The 17788-nt window shown below is 30.4% G+C and overlaps 1 protein-coding gene across 1 annotated transcript; it reads left to right on the top strand.

The window, feature by feature from the left end:
- Positions 1-6004: 6004 nt before the first annotated feature.
- LOC134248382 (ceramide phosphoethanolamine synthase-like) lies at positions 6005-13533 on the top strand. Its single transcript, XM_062730787.1, has 5 exons — positions 6005-6086; positions 8557-9535; positions 9691-9813; positions 10173-10253; positions 13224-13533. Exons 2-5 carry the CDS (start codon positions 8744-8746, stop codon positions 13245-13247), a joined length of 1020 nt encoding a protein of 339 aa, XP_062586771.1. The 5' UTR covers positions 6005-6086; positions 8557-8743; the 3' UTR covers positions 13248-13533.
- The last annotated feature ends 4255 nt before the right edge of the window (positions 13534-17788 follow it).

Here is a 17788-nt window from a genome sequence, read left to right as displayed (position 1 = left end):
ATTGTGCAACGTTATTAGGTTAGTAGACCTATTTTGTATTCAAATGAAGCAAAATTTATTTGAAAACGTTAATATGAAAAATAATCTATTTTTGTGAAAACGTTTTCTCAATAAATAATATTCATTTTCTTTCCTACATGTATATTGATTCCATATATTTCTATAAACTAGAAATAAAAGACACACTTAGTCTAACACAACTGTTTTATATTTAGATAAAAACGTTGATTATAAACTAGCAATGAAATTTTGTTTTAAACTAACAGACCAATGTTTCTATCTTTTGTCTTCAGATTCCCTTATTTATGTAAACCTATAGGGTTTGAGACTAATATTTTAATTGGTAAAATAAACATCATCAATTATTTACAATGTACTTATTATCGAGTGCATTGACACCTAATTCAAGAAGGATACAGAAGTGTAAGACTTTTCCGTAAAAGTAAACAAACAAGTTATTCGGATTAAAGACTATATAACATACCAGGATGTTTGTCTATCTACGGACATCAATCCCAAAACAATAACTGAACATTATTAAAGTTTATATTAAAGTTATACTCACTTTTGCCTAATACAAGGACACTGACCACCAGTTTACAAAAACTTATGTTTTGATTATAAATTGTTTTGTCAAAATTCCAGGATTTAGACCCATTTATTGAATAACTTGTTTATCGTATATGCAAATGACTATTATGTATTGTACATTATAAATACTATCTACGGCGATCTTCGGTATCTCTTTTGTTCGTAACCACTATACGATCATCATTTGTATTCACTAATAATTTCACAAGAAAAGGGTAAGACATTGTTTTCTTTTCTACCTTGTTTTTAAGACCATCTTCTTTGAAATTCTAAAAGAACTGCGAACGATAGTATTGTTCTCCCGCCTACCTCCAAGTCAATTTTCAAAAGTTAACATATTCGATGAATTTTTAATATTTTTTGTAGATAATTATATGGATTTTCATAAAACATTACTTATTTGGGAAAACAAAGAGAGATAACTCTAAAATTTTGGTAAAACTTGTGTTTTTTACTATAGAAATCAACGGAAAACGGAAAATATTTTTAAAACATCAAAAATTCCTTTTTACAGGTAATATGGAACGTTATTTCACAAATTCATACCAAAGCTTTTTGTGTGACACGGGGGGGGGGGGGGGACATATGTTTATTTGCAAAAAACGATAAAAATGCTTATTTTCCATCAATTTCATAGCGATATACAACTGAAACATTATATTTTATTGAAATATTTATGTTTTATTTATTTGCCTAAAACGTAAGAAAAGATATAAGAAACATTAAATCATATCCAAGACTATTTCAAAATATGGTGATGCTTGAAACTCTGATTTCAAAGGAAAATATCGTCTACCCCCCTTTTTTCAAGAGCTGAATTTATAAATAATTTACTGTTTAGCGCTGGTATTAAGACAATTTATCAATTACCATTGAACTGTTCTTTGTATTAAACAAAGATTTTATGGCCAAATTGCTATTTATATTGAATTAAACGGTTCCAAAATATAGGCGGGGATCGAGAGTTAGCGTGCGTATTTCTTTGGTTTAAAGAAAGGCTTGGCAGGTTTTACATTTTAACATAGTTCGATAGTCATTATAATTACAAGTAAAATGATATACAGCACAGCTACTTTCTCTTTCGCTGATTAGAGATATTACTAAAAATAGCTTAGTTTACACCTGAGAGCTCGCACTGAAAATCGCTGTATACCGGAAGTGACGTGTGTGACGTCACAAGTGTGACTTGCAGTACAAGTATATATTAGTAAATCATCAACACCGTCACCTTTGGCGCAACCCTCCGAGGTTTTAAAACTGCAAGATGCAATAAAATGTGATGATAATAAGCAGTGGTCATTTTCAAAACTAATTTGATGTCCTGTTTTCGTTGCCTACAGGTCTTGTAAAATTTTAAAATCAAACGCAAGCAGGCAGTACGTTAGTTTCATTTTCTTGATTTCTAATTTTATTTCTGGAAAAAAAAACACTATACTTCTACATGCATAAATATTGTAACTATATGGTTTGAATACGCCCCCTCCCCCTCCCCAATTTTTTTTTTGAATGCGCAAGTTTTTTTTTTTTATCACAAACACGACATTACGGAAAGGGAGGCCTTTAATTTAAAGATTAATTCCTATTTTTTTTTCTTTATTCTCTTTTATTTTTTTGAGTAATTCATTTTCGCTTTGATCAGCTTTGCTTCCCCATTTTTGTATTTACACATTTAATTTACTAAAAAATTTTTTTTTAGTTCGACCATAACCTTTACAGGGCTGGTACAAGCACCACAACCCCCCTTCTAAAAAAAATATCGCTCATAGATATATTTGATCAATTAAATTATAATGAAGTGCCGGATCATTGTTTTGAAGTTCACATCATCGGTAAAGTGCATGTTGTAGATTTTTTTTCCAAACCTCATTATTTCCGTATTCTTTTTCAATCACTGATGTTATTATTAGAAGATCATAATAATTTCACATTTGGAAGCTGTTCACCCCTTTCTTAGTGTTTCCGTGACTCTATCTTGATTTACTCTGCGATTGTATTTAATCACTGCTTATTTACGCTTGTGAACTCTTAATAATATTGTCTGTTAAAATTCTTTTTTATCTCTGTGAAATAACCTTTTATAAAGCCATTTCATACAAGCATATGATTTTAAATTTTTTCCCGACATTTTAAGATTTACCCACCCTGTCATAACCTGATTATAAGAATGAAAAGTTAAATAGGATTTAAAAAAAAAATAACTACGTTTTTTTAAAATAAAATCCCACAATCATCATTAATTTGTGGGGTTATTAATTCTATTTGGGGGGGGGGGGGGTGTAATGGCGTATACACATCACTCGGAGCTCCTTGCATGGCTCGTATATTTATTTGAATGGAGTGTAGCAGAGTAAGCCGAGGATTGCTGGTTGTGCACATTTATTCCAAAATAATCTTTCTATCTCGAATAATTGAAGTTTTAGCTTACAGTAACGTGCTGAAATTTTTACCGAGAACAGTGTGTATATTATATATTGTTTGGATTTACAGGGGCGAGGTCCATTTCACACCGTCTATAGTTCTATACATCAATTTTTTGTTCTCATTAGCACTAAATACGAATTTAAATGATTATTTAATTTAGATAAATGTAACTGTGTATCAACTTCTATATATATTACAGTAATGTTTAGATTGGACATCTACAAGGTAGAATGTCGATCATCCGGGACCCGGGACTTGTTCAATATTGGATAAAATATTGCATGAAACAATCGACAAACACGTGAATAATGTGACACATAAAACAAATTATACATAAATATCAGTTATATTTTAACAATTTTAGTAAACTCACTAAACTCTGAAAGTCGAATTTAGAATCTGACTTTTAATTGAATGTGTTGCATCAAGCCTAGATATATACGTAACCTTGAACAAATTACCGGTAAATTCCTCAATATTTTAAAATGAGGATTAAAACATTTTTTTTCTTTTAATTCATAAAATTGTAAAACATACAAATTTTATCTTTTAAAATCAATTTATACAACTGCAAGCAACGAAGTAACTTGTCTTTGATCTAAATTAATTTTAAAAAGTCATGCGTACAGTTTTACTGGAGGGGGTGGGGTCATTTGTTTAAAAAATCATTGCAAAAAATTAAAAAAAAATGACAATGAAAAAATATTCTAAAACTTTAAACGTAAAATGTAAAAAGTGTAGAAAAAAGAGTGGGTTCCCACAACAAATGGAAAAAATGAATGCAAAATTAAAATCAGTAGGGACTTACATTATTCATGCTATCAGCTGTTTAGGCCTTTATATGTTAAATTTTTTTTTTTGGGGGGGGGTTAATATATATTTTTTAAATAATGATTTAAAATGCTATTGTGTATATTTTCTATCGTTTTACTCACATAACAATCAATAGTATGCAAACGATTTGCTTCCTCAGGTTCCGCATCGTTTGTGTCATTTTCGTTCGGTTCATTAGCCTAGGGCTTTGAGAGGGTTCTACTCTCACATTTTCTGTATTATTCCATAGCAATGAATCCTCAACAAAACATGACGATCCACAAGAAAGTTCTTACGATTCTTCCTGTAATGGACTATCAGAATTAGCGTTTTCTGTCTATCACTTGAGGGAATATGAAACAGGTTAAGTGAAATACGTTGATGAGTAAAAGTACCGTGGCCTATCTTTAATTAACTATTAAAGTATTCTTTTTAAAAATGGCTTCGGCGAAAGTGCCATCCTTTGGGGATGATTTAACAAAGGCAATCGACGATTTAACAGCGCAAATATCTGAAACTGGAATTGTAAATGATAAATCTAATTATAATGAGGGAATGAGTTCAAATTGCTTTCCGTCTACAAGATGAGGGGGGTGAAGAGGATAAGAAAATTAAAGAAGGCATGAGTTCTGTTTTAAATCAGGTTAAATCAGTCACTGCTGCAATTGCTGTTCCTATTAATCAGGTTATTACACCTTTTGAGGGGGATCCGGGAAAATTTAAACAATGGATAAAAGATATAGAAAAATATGCCAAGATGTCTGATATGAATAATGAAGATATTTCAAAAATAGCATAATGTCACTTGTAAAGGGTCTATGGGAGATTTTATTAAAAGATATTTAGCAGAGATAGAAGGTTCTGGTGAATTTCCTAGCTGGAATGATTTAAAACAATTCTTGAAAAATAGATTTGCAGAAATTACTGATGCACAACATGCATTGGCAATCATAGGAAAGATGAGACAACATTCCAATGAGAGTGTACAAATATTTGCTGAAAGAATTTTACAAGTCGCGGAAGATGCATACGCGTCTGAAAATGTGGAACATGAAATTATTCAAAAACAGTTGGTTGATATTTTTACTGATGATTTATCCTTTGATTTCTTGAGAATGAAAGTTTTAAGAGAAAATCCCAAAACGCTATAAAACGCGGTTCAAGTGGCAACGAGGGAACAAAATTTGCGCAAACGTTTGCCTTTAAGATCTCAAGATAACGGGGGTGACATATCTTCTAATCAACAGATAATTAAATACGGCGGGAGAGAATTTGTTATTAAGATTTTCAGAATTAAAATCAAATATTTTTCGAAAAGAAGAAGCCATGGAAATGGATCACTTTCGTAATCAGCGTTTTCACAGGTGTAGGAAAATTGGGCATAGGCTAGGGCAAGATTTTGTCCCTTTCAAGTTTTGGCAAACAAACCAAATTCTAATAATCAAAGACCCAGAGTACATGTAAGAGAAGTTTCCAATGGTTTAAGAGAAGGGGTGTGTAATTTACAGTGTTGGCATTGTGAAAAATATGGGCATATTCGCAGAAATTGTCCTGAAAGATATCATGGGAGGAGGTTTTTTCAGCGTCAAAATTCTTTTAGACCCCAATATAATCCTTTGAAAGGTTCGAAACAACAGGAAAACTAAGAAGCTCTTTTCATAATGAAGCCGATGAAGAGAGGTTAAATAAATGTGGTAGGAAAACTGTATATAAAATTTGTTTAACGGGAAATCCAAGTTCTTGTCTTCTTAAATTCGGGAAAAATAAGTTTAGGGCTTTCATAGATACAGGGGCTAAAGTATCACTTCAGTAGATAGAGTCAGAAATACACGTAAAGTACCTATTTATAGTATTTAAATAAGTATTTTTTCCAAATAGTGGTTTATGCTAAAGTATATAAATATAAGATATATACCTTTAAAAAAAATGATAATAACTAGAATCAAGAGTGCCCCCCCCTTTTTTTTCGATCCAACAATACGACTGTCTTAGCTCTCTGACTTTCTCCGAACACGATTTCATCATATTTAATGTTTATTATATTCTTCATGTCAACAATTTAAGATAAGTTTGATAAGTCATACAGTTTTAAATTCTTTAATTTTATCAGGGACCTGCTATAGACAGAGGTCCCTGATGTTACGACTTCATTGATGAACAAGTTACTGTGTCTTGCGCATGCGTCTTGAAGTTATTGTTATAGGTGAGTTCACGCACCTAAATTATTACGTCGAATACCTATTGTGTGATGGACTTGAAAGGTAAGTGAGATCTAGTTTCAGTTTCTACCTTTTGTATTCCATATAATTTTATTCACAATGCAGTGTATATTTACTTAATATGGCTTTACGAGGCTTTTTTTGCAACAAAACCGACAGAATAACCGGTGTATTTGTGGCATCAGCTGACGATTTGGCAGTTGTACATTTGAATCATTCATCATGTTCATTATGAGCCCAAACTTATATTTTTTCTTTACATCGAACGGTAAACGTTATTTTTTTTTGTTTGGCCTGTCTTTATTACTTGTAACTTAATTAGAGTACGTTCTATGGGGAATACATACATCAACATTCATACAGTGTATTTGCATTGAGCTGAACAGGTAAATATATCAGGTATCTTACTGTGCTGTAACACTATGGAAACCCCTGAAATCTAAACATTTTTGACATGTTTAAACATAATCACAGAATGCAGTTCAACATTTACAAAGATTCTGAATTTATAATTAGGCTTAATATTAGGGTATTATTACAAGTAGTGAACGGCACAACTCTAGATCAAGACTATATATATGCATAATGTAAAATGTAAATGAATAAATTGTACTGTATTATGCGTACATGTATATGAATGATGATAAAAATTGCCATTTGCCCTCTCTCATTTACCCTGGAGATATTTTGAAAGGAAGCTGTGATTGCTCATGATTGTCTTGATTTCACATTTATTTACAATTTATGAAAATGGTAAGTGAAATGCAGTAACTCAAAACCATGCGCAGCAATCAGTAAAAACTGAATTACATATTGAAGTCTTTTAATCATTAAAATATGAGCTTGACAAATCATGATATCATATTACATGTAAATTGAATTCTGTTTCTTCCTATAGCAAGAAAGACTATGAGATTATTAAGCAGGCCGGGTTTAATCAGCTAATATCCCTTATATATAAATGTCAGGAAAAATGATCCTTCTGCTAAAGTTAATAGAAAATTAATTAATTGCCCCCCACACACACACACACACAGAATCAAAATATAAATCCCAAATAATGTCTGGCTTTAATTTTACTTACTCTTTTAATTAAAACAATAAACAATAATTAATTCTGAGATTAAATAAAAATGTATGTTGCATGGAGGTTAAGTCTTTATATCATAGTGAAATAAAATAATTTTCCAACTAAGTTAGAAATCAAAATAAGAATTTTGTAAATAGTGTGCATTTCAGTATAGCTAAGTAGTTTGGAAACTGCCTTTGAAGAAAAGAGAGAGATGAATCAATTATCAATGGATACAGTTTAAACACTTTTTCTAACACCTAATGCAGAGTTGAGAAACTATGAAGAAGTGCTATCAAATTGGAACCTTTTAGTAAAATTCTAAACTGATTCATGCATGTTCATAATTATGCCATTGGAATTAATTTCTTGTGATTGATGAGGATTAAAATTTCAGCAGTATAATTATTTAATACCTATAGAGCTGAATGGTACAGGTAAATTGCCATTTTGATAGATATCCTGTGACACATTCACTTTGTTTACCTGATATTGATGAATTCAAGCTGAGTTGCGAAATGTAAGGATTGTCTTTGTTGACAAACAGCGCACAATTACCGAACATAAAACCTATGGAATTAGTGATTTGAAGTAAACAATTTAAATGGTAAATCCAGGTGTATACCTGCTGACCACAGCAGGACAATGCTTTTGTTTCCTGATTTAGATCGTCTGAGTCAGGTATTTCTTAATCTTTATTTTGTTCAGAAAATTATGCCAGAATAGTCTAATTTCAAATGTAAACATTGCCTTGGAGGATGTCCATAGAATCTGACTTTTAATTCCGTAATTTTTAGCCAAATCAAGACAGGTGTAGCTTATCATCATTTTTTTTTTTTGCTGATTTAATTAGGGGTAGAATTTACAAACAAGTACCTTGACATTAGGAGAAAGGTTAGTAAAACAACGGTCTAATATGTTACAAGTTATAAACTTGTAATTATTAAAATATTTACATAGTTAGGTGATTTATCAGAAATTATCTGATATACTTTCATGCATTTGTTGATATGGAGGATCTTGTTTGATGATTCGATCCTGATAAAGTCTGTTAGAGGTTGATATTTTCTGATGTACAGAGGTTAAGTACAGTAAGTTGTGCCATTGTCCTTGTACATTACACTCGAGTGTTGATAAACTTGAGAAAAACTAAACTTGTGTGTATGACGCATCCATCTCTGTAAAACTGCACACATTTTATATACGAGATATTAATCTGTAACAAATATGTCCTTCTTATAAAGTAGCTGTACACTTATAAATCTTTAAATATCTACACAGCTGCATACTTATGACATTGGTCTCACACGCCATAAGAAGATAACACAATTTTCATTTTCGGATGAGTTGTGTAGGTCTTCCTCTGTCATTTTTATTATCTATCAATGAACATACTTGTGCAATAATACTTATTGATTTTTCATGTATGGAATTTTTTTTTAGGAGCTTCTTCATCAACTTAGGAATAGGAAACATTCAGCATTTCACTAATGGAAGTATTTTTCGTAATGGAATGACAAGATTCTGTGAGTTGGACACGTCTATAGTGGGACTCTGAAATGTGAAACCTTTTGTAGCTGTGTCTTTGTAGTCTATGTGATTTCTAGTGGCCAGTACAAATCAAGTCAATATGTTTTCCTACATGATGCAGTCCCTGAAATCGGACAAAGGGTGTTACTTTATTTTGGGACTACTGCTCTTTTTATACATCATCATAATGGATATTATTCTCTACTGCTCGCTTCAAAATACTACGCTAATCGATCAAAAACACGAGGGGTCGTATTCTCCTTTCTCCCCCCTCTCAACCAAGCTGCTTATGAGCGATCCTATTCAACATTACATAATCAATCCAACGTCGGAACGCTTTGATGAAATCACCAGATTCAGCAAGATTTTCTATTTTATCTCGCCAAATATGATCAGTTTTACCCATCTTTTTCTTGCTTTGGTGGCAGCAAAGTTTGTCTCCTCCGACTCTTTGAGAACCAGAAGACTCGGGGTACTGGTGTACGAGTTCCGAACCTGGCTAGACAGTTTAGATGGGGTGGTTTTCCGTAGTCATAAAAACCAGCAGCACGAATACAAGTCCCATCATGACAGTTGGGGATTTTTGATCGATGCTGGATGTGATATAACAGGGGGAGTCATTTTCTCTTTTGGAGTGTTATTTTATTTATTCAAAATGTCGCCGTCCTTTTTCAATAAGTACAAGGAGGAAGGCAGTGCTACTTTACCTCTTACCAAAGCAGAAAATGGCTATAGCAGTGGGGAGAAAACCAATGGGAAACCCAGCAAGAAAATGATTTTTTGGAAATGTCTGTGCTTTGGAATGCAGGTATTCTTCTCTTCAGGAACTTGGGACAAGCGGGTAGAACAGTATGGCGAGACTTATGCATCTAAGTTAGATGCACAAAAAACTGTGAGTGTAAAATATTAACTACAGGACATACTTGATAATATCATTACTATGAGCCATTGTCTGCATTAATATGTAATTGGTGTAGATTACATTGTTTTCATTAATATGTAATTGCTGTTGATTACATTTTCTCAGTAAATGTCCTTATTTTGTAGGTGAAGCAGACGGCATCGTTGCATACATTGAGTACATGGCTTATTCTGTATGTCTGGCGATATATTGATGGCCAGGCACTGTTACAGTTATATTGTCTGATTATATTTATGGACAAAGTTTGGGTAAGAGAATACAATATTGTGTTACTGCAAGTGAAACCAATACCATTGCAGTGGCACTGTGCATTAATTATAGCAAGCATACATATTTGTATTAAGAGATTTTTTAGATCCACCACTGTTTGTTATCTGTACCTCGTTTATTCAGTAACAATCAGTTCATATTTCAATGTATATAAAGAGGTTTAGAATACCTTTGAATAAAAGAACAAATGTAGATTATACAAATTAAATGATATTTCAGCAGTTGCTTTTAAATGTGTTTGAAAGAGATTTGCCTTTTTAAAAAGTCTTTCCTGGGAGTTGTCATTATACTTGCTATACATTTAGTATTTTAATATGGTATAAATTTTCTTTTTCAGGAGTTCTTAAATTTTGTTCAGTATGTTGGATTTGGTGTAATTTTGTTTATCAATGTCATCTCAGAGATACATCTTCGACGTGTAAGTACATGATAGAACTTTAGCTGTATGTGCACTTAAATTTTATGCCCTTTTTCATGCATGAAGAACAGTTAAGTTTTGTTTGACATAAAACCACAATACTTCACATCACATCTGAATAAAAATAATCTCAAGATTAAACACATTTTTCCTTTTTCCTTATAGTAAGTGATTACATACTAATCTTATATTAAATTAACTTTTTGAACAATAAGGTTACAAAAAAAAATTCAGTTAATTTACAATATACATGTAATACTAACATACCAAATCATATTTCAAAATTCTATTTTGATTTACACTGCTTTTAGAAATTTAGAAAACAAAACAAACCCAAATCTTATAAGCAGATTTGGGCATATAGACTATGTACATTTTGTAACAAATCCAATTTTCTATGATTATTTAAACTTATTTTCTTCTCAACTGTATTTTATTAACTAGAAGTGGAATAAGTAATAAATATAATAAAACATACCCTTTTCCACATTTGTCACATCGTCGTTGTCGTCGTCGTCGTTGTTGTCTCGAAACTTTTCACATTTTCATCTTCTTCTCAAGCCACTCGGGCCTTCGGCCAAACTTGGCACAAATATTGGTGTCTCGGGCTGATACAGGATGTGATATGGAAAAGGGTATGTATTATTCTCTATGTATATAAAGAGGTTTAGAATACCTTTGAATAAAAGAACAAATGTAGATTATACAAATTAAATGATATTTCAGCAGTTGCTTTTAAATGTGTTTGAAAGAGATTTACCTTTTTAAAAAGTCTTTCCTGGGAGTCTTGTCATTATACATGCTATACATTTAGTATTTTAATATGGGATAAATTTTCTTTTCTCCAGAACCACTGGGAGTCCTAAATTTTGTTCAGTATGTTGGATTTGGTGTAATTTTGTTTATCAATGTCATCTTTTACAGAGATATATAAGAAAAATCTTTAAAAATCTTCTTCTGTACAACCACATGATAGAACTTTAGCTGTATGTGCACTTAAATTTTATGCCCTTTTTCATGCATGAAGAACAGTTAAGTTTTGTTTGACATATAAGGCAGTCATGTTTAGAAAACTATCACTTCACATCACATCTGAATAAAAATAATCTCAAGATTAAACACATTTTTCCTTTTTCCTTATAGTAAGTGATTACATACTAATCGTTATATTAAATCAGTAAATGTATTATGAGGTACAAATGAGTGTTACAAAAAAAAAATTCAGTTACTGCATATTCAGCATTCTTCATATTGATACTCGTTAACATACCAAATCAGGTATTGTTGTTAAAATTCTATTTTGATTTACACTGCTTTTAGGCAATTTAAGGAAAACAAGTATTAATCAGATTTGGGCATATTCTATGTAGTAAGCAGATTTGGGCATATTCGACTGAATGTGGCTCAATTTTGTTTACACAAATCTAATTTTCTACTCTGATTACTACGCATAAACAATCTGGAAAACGAGATATTTAGGAAACTTGTACTTAAATCCACATACTAACAAATAGAAGTGGAATAAGTGAGAGGAAAAAAAATGAGTGGTTTTTAAATTAATTTTATGAGAGAAAGTGTTTCAGTTGAACGACAGGGGTCCAAAACAAAATTCTTTTCTTAATTAAGTAAATTAATTTTTATCCATTAAAAATTTACGTTAATTGCACTGGATTATTTTTTTTAATAAAAACACACTGTAGGTTGAGAAAAACACTAGTTTTAAGTAGTCTTAACAATGCTCAAGAAATTTGAGAAAAAAAAAAACGGCCACCATATCATTTTTTTTTATTGTTGAAAGTTTTATAGAGATATGTTGTATAATTGTGCTGTGAGTGATGTATGTATAAACATTTTGATGAATGGTGTCCATACTTCTCTTTTCTCACTACAGAGTTATAAATTTGACAGAGCCTTTTTTGTGACAATGCACAGCCTTGGAATTCATTATGGATGTGTATTTTTTATTTCTCAGAATTTTTTTTTAAAGATCAGAACCCTTTAAGGCAAAATTATTTTGTGTTCATGTAAAGATTGTCTGATGACAATTTTCCTGGAAAACATGGAAGGTACTCCATGTTGAAAATGAAATATATGAAGATATATAATGTTAATTTTATATCTGATGTAATGATTTGTGAAATCCACCACAGTAAAACTCAGTTATATAATCTAGTATGAGGCCAAAAATAAAAATAGTCTTGTTTCCTGCTACCCGACCTACCCTATATTTTTGCAGCTGACCCACAGTTTTTTAGTTTTGAGGAAAAAAATCGGGAAATTTTGGAATTTCTTGTTCCAAAACTGAAAAAAAATATATATTCAAGTGGTATTTCATAAAATTCTGTTTTAAAAATGGACTTTCGTAACATTCCACTTGAGTTGTGCATCAAAAGACATGAAATTTAATTTTAATAGGCAATATTGACCTACACTACAGTATGTTTAATTTGATTTTGTATTAGTTCATATCCAAAGAAAGGCTGTCGGATAAAATAAAATAAATAAGAAAATTAAATAATTTCCCTACCTACATGTACCTACCCCATTTTGCAGGCTGGTAGCAGGAAACAAGACTAGTATTTTTTTGGGCCTGAACATGGAATCTGACTTAGCAAAACTATATATATAGTAAAGTTTGTTTGGACATCTGTCAAACTTTTAACAATTCTTTGTAGAATCCTGGAATATCAAAACTATGGATATGGCAAAATGAATTTGTATTTGTTTAAGGTTAAAAAAAAATGAAAAAAAAAAAATCTTTCATCATGTTTTAGAATATGGCCAGGGTATGTACTGGTAGGTGTTTTCACATGTTTCAAATGTCTGTCCTCAGTCCCTTCATCCTTCACCAGAGATAGATCTTGCGAATTACATATTTTAAGCTTCTAAAGCATGCCAGTTTGTAAGAAAATGGAAAAGTAATTGAAGTCACCACTCACCAATAATGAAATTTTTATTTTCCTCCTATAGGTAAGAGATTATATTGGGCTCTGAAAAAAAAGGATGGCATCACAACAGTTCCTGCACATTAATGCATTCTGCTGATATTTAAAGGTAGTTTTAAATACTTGGACTAGTCTTGACTGAAAATTTACGGTATACACATGTATGCTTTTTTTTTCTTTTTGTGTGTAAAAATGTATTTTTGTGATATTTTATAATGATTGTGTATGTATTGGTGCTGAAATTATGGGGACCCTTTCTTTGATTTTATTAATTCTTCTTATTTTTGACCATTAATTAATGGTACAACTTAAAAAAAGAACTGCTCTGATATAAATTGATTTTGATCTTTATATGTAAATAACATTAATTCATCTAAATTAAGAGTAAAATTAAGGAATTTTTTAAATAATTGTTGTACATTTCTTTTTTGTAAAATGGTAACTTCTGTATGACAAAGAAGTAAATTCTGACTGATTTATTATTATGTGCAGTTTTTTCCTTGTTATGTTTATATTTATGATATATAGGATAAAGTGTTTGTTACACACTGCTTTATTTTCACTTTGCTGGTCTTCATGTATGTTAATACCTGTTCATTACTCATCTGTTGCCAGATTTATTAGGTATTGTGAAAGGTTACCTTGTGTTTTTGTAACAGCTAGGCAACAGATTTACTCCACCATCAATGAAAAGAAGTGCAAATAATGATGATATTTTGAATTCCAGGGTTGATATTTGTTTTTATACTGAATCTATGTGAATAATAAGCACATATATTTTTTGCACTGTTTCAGTTCCACTAGGTTGAATAAATTGCTGAAGTTTATTCCATATATGTAAAAAAGCTGATTTTTTTTGTAAGCATATTCATTTTTATGCTCATTTTTACGTGTGTATGGAAATGAAAGATTCATTTGAAAGCTGCATTCAATCTGTTGCACAGATTTTTTTTTATGTTCACATATGCTGCTTGCCTTTCATGATTTTTCATTCCATTATCTTTTAATTATATTAACAAGAATAAGTAAAAAGAAATAAAGGGGAAATATCCTCCTTTTTGAGCAGGTACCTTCAACCAAAAAAAAGTTTAACAATCAAATTAAGAGAGAAATGAGAAAAAAGATCAGCCAATAAATAATGACAGCCCATTCCAACACAGTACATTTCAATTGGCATTATATACCTCAAATTTAGTCATGTTAAAATAGTATTTTTGTGTGCACATATGTATTTGATTTAGTGTCAGTTATAAATATTAAACGGTAGAATAGGGACAGAAGCATCTTTGTTTGAAGTATGCATGGAGTGAATGCTGAGTTGTGTTAATTTATGATACATTTGCTTAAATCTTTTATTAGTGTTAAGCTGCTTGATTTTTGATGATTTTTGTTAATATTTTGTTTCACTAGAGTTCACTTAAAAAAAAAAATAGGTTGATAGAAAAAAATGCATTCTTAAAACAAATTATGCTAATCTTATTCAATTTCAAAATGAAGTTTAATTGAGGTCCTAAGGAGAGAGAGGCAAAAGAGACCTAACCTATATTGTAAAGAAGCCTCTTGGTAAGAACATTTTAATGAAGAATTAAAACTGTAAAAATACCTAATTTTCCAACATGTGTATGATGGGTGTGTCATTGATAAAAAAAAAAATGCAATCTTTGTAAATCTTATTTTTGATGGAACGTTTATTTTTCTGCTATATGATCTATAGAAATAGATAGCTTTATTTGTGTTAGTGCTGAAGTAGATTCATCCATATATTTTTTTTTCAATATTTTGACATTTACTGAAATAATATTTTTACATTAGCTTGCCTGAATTTTTTTTTGATTTTATGTATTTTGCATGTGTCATGTATATTGGAGTGTGTGAAATGAAAGTTATTATCTTCAGTGAAGTTGTTTCTTTTTTTTTGGTAGATATCTTATTTTAATATTCAGTACTGCTACTCAAAATTTAAATTGTATTTCCAAAATAAAAGTATATTCCGGTGTAAATGAACTGTAGAAATAATAATTTTTTAATGTCATTCAAATACATACCAAAGAAAACATAAATTGCATTTTTTAGAGCCACAAGTAAAATAGAATATTAGTAATTGTTCTTTACACATCTACAATCTGAATGAAAGCATTAGTTCACGATTTTTTAGAGATCATGTTTGATATATTATATACTTATAATTGAAGAGCATATCTTTAAACTTCAATATCAACTTCCATATGGAATCAAAATTTATTTTTAGATTGTTGGGACATTGGAGAATTTGTATATATGTTGTAGACATAAAGTGGTCATGTATTTTGTGCAGATTAAAAGAAAAGGAAGTGCATGTAATTGAGTGGAGTTAAAAATTTTGAGTGTGATAAAAAACATATAAAATCAAAGGATTGTTGTGAATGGATGATTTTTATTGTTGATAGTCAATGTAGCTATTTGTAATTAGTTTAGAGATAAAAATGTAGTACATTGTTTAGTAACTAGTGGTAAATACATGTAGTTTTATCATTTTTGCAGGGTAGCTTTAACCTTTATTGTAAGTCTGTTTAAGTTATTCGAAGCAAAACTATATGCTAGGGTGTATCAGAGAATGTTTACACAAGAGGTAATGCTGTGAAAATCTGTGATCATATATTTGTTGCTGAACTTTAAACAGCTTATCATAGATTTTTCATAATTTTTATATTTATATGAGCTGTGTTTTTTAAAAATAGTTTCTCAAGTTTTATTTAATAGACATATTGTAGACATAACTTGAAACTGAAAATTACTTTAAAGACAGATGCCACAAAACATTATTCAAAAAACTATTTAAAAAAAAAAAGAAAAAAGAAGAAGCTATTTTTATATATGTAAAACGAATATCTGCATATATTTTAATTTTTCATTGAAATTTCTCAAAAATGCAGTAAAGGTGATTTAAAAATTTATAGAATTATAAGGGTAATTACACATCATAAAACGCTTACAATATAGTATTTTAGAAATTTGCTTTTTGCATCGTTTACAACCAAAATAAGTCCAAAATATAATACTAATCCAGGCATCTATTTTTTTTCTGTCTGTGTGACTTGATTTATTAAATCAACATCGTATTTGTTATTCACATTTTTTCTCAAGTTTACTTTAATTTCTGAATGGTGGATTTTGGGAAATCATATATTTGACTAATTAAAAATATTTATAATGACCACAATATGTATGATTTAGTGCCATATTCACTCAGTATGTGTAAAATAATAAGGTTGATGTGTTCTGGTGTAATTCTTCATGCATCTAAAATTTATACTGTATGCTAAAATTTTTGGGTAACTTTCCATTTAAAAGAGTTCACATATAAATACCAAATATATAATTTTTAGATTTAAATAATAATATTAATAATAATAGTAATAAAAGAAGACAAAACATGTTAAACTTCCCACCTTCGTTGTATAAAATGGAGTGTTTTGCTTCTTTAATTCGAAGTAGCATTTAAAGTAAACTTGGAAAAAAGCGTTAACCAGGATTTTTATTTTTATTCCAGCCACAGTGTATGTGTATCTTTTTTCATTGTTTATTTATTTTTGAATTATTTTGGTTTCCAATGGTTTAGATAAAAGGCTCAAGTGGAGTTTACCTATATTGGATGTATATTTCCTTGTTGTGATTATCCATGTGATATATTTGAAATCATTAGAAATATTTGTTTTTAATTTCCATAAACTTCTGTCATATAATGGGAGTCAATGGATGGTTTGTGTTTATTCCGCTTCGAAATAAAGCACATATTACCATTTTATTTGTGTGTGTGTGTGTGTGTGTTTGTTTTTTTTTTTTGTAATATGTCTTATGATATAATGAAACCCTGAGAGAGTTGAGGTAATGAATGCCTTGTCAATGGCACTGTTTCCACATATAGGACATTTACATTTTTGAATATACAAAGGGAAGGAAGAAGTGAGATTCAAGTCAAAGGAGATAAATAAGGAAGGTTTAGGCGCCGCAATTACGAGGGTTGTTCGAAAAGTTCGAGGACGATGTCAATCTTCGTTAAACTACTTTCAAGAAATTTAAAATAAGCACAATATTATGTGTAAAAATATTTGTTTTGTTGATGTTGTAAGTTTCATTTCATTCAATTTAATAGAAATCAATCTGCTTTATCTTAAAATCAACGTTTCGTAACCGCAGAGCATACTTATTAACGGCAATATAGTGTCAAATACATACATGTAGCGTCAAGAATTTCTTAAAAATACTAACCTTATACATAGTATAATTCAATAATCGCATATTAAAAACCCTTGTCTAGTACCAAACTTTTATTTTTCTAACAATCGTTCTGTGTGTATAATTTCATTTGTCAATGTTTTAATTCCTTTTACAACTTAAATGGGCTTTCACAAGATCAGCAATTTTCTATGAAGCGCCAATGACTTTCCATGACCTTTTCAATTTTTAAAAGTTTTTGATTAGAATTTTACCAGATAAACCATTTCTTCGCAGATTGTCCTCGTCCGATACAGAGTCTCTGTCACTCAAATACCTCCTCTACCATTTAAAAACACATGCACGAGTTACTTGTGACATAATTTTTTTTATTCC

Source organism: Saccostrea cucullata, unplaced genomic scaffold (assembly GCF_032062105.1).
Source record: "Saccostrea cucullata isolate Sc308-1 unplaced genomic scaffold, CSIRO_AGI_Scuc_v1 ctg1870, whole genome shotgun sequence".
Lineage (NCBI taxonomy): Eukaryota > Metazoa > Mollusca > Bivalvia > Ostreida > Ostreidae > Saccostrea > Saccostrea cuccullata.
This window is presented reverse-complemented; position numbering and strand designations above follow the sequence as displayed.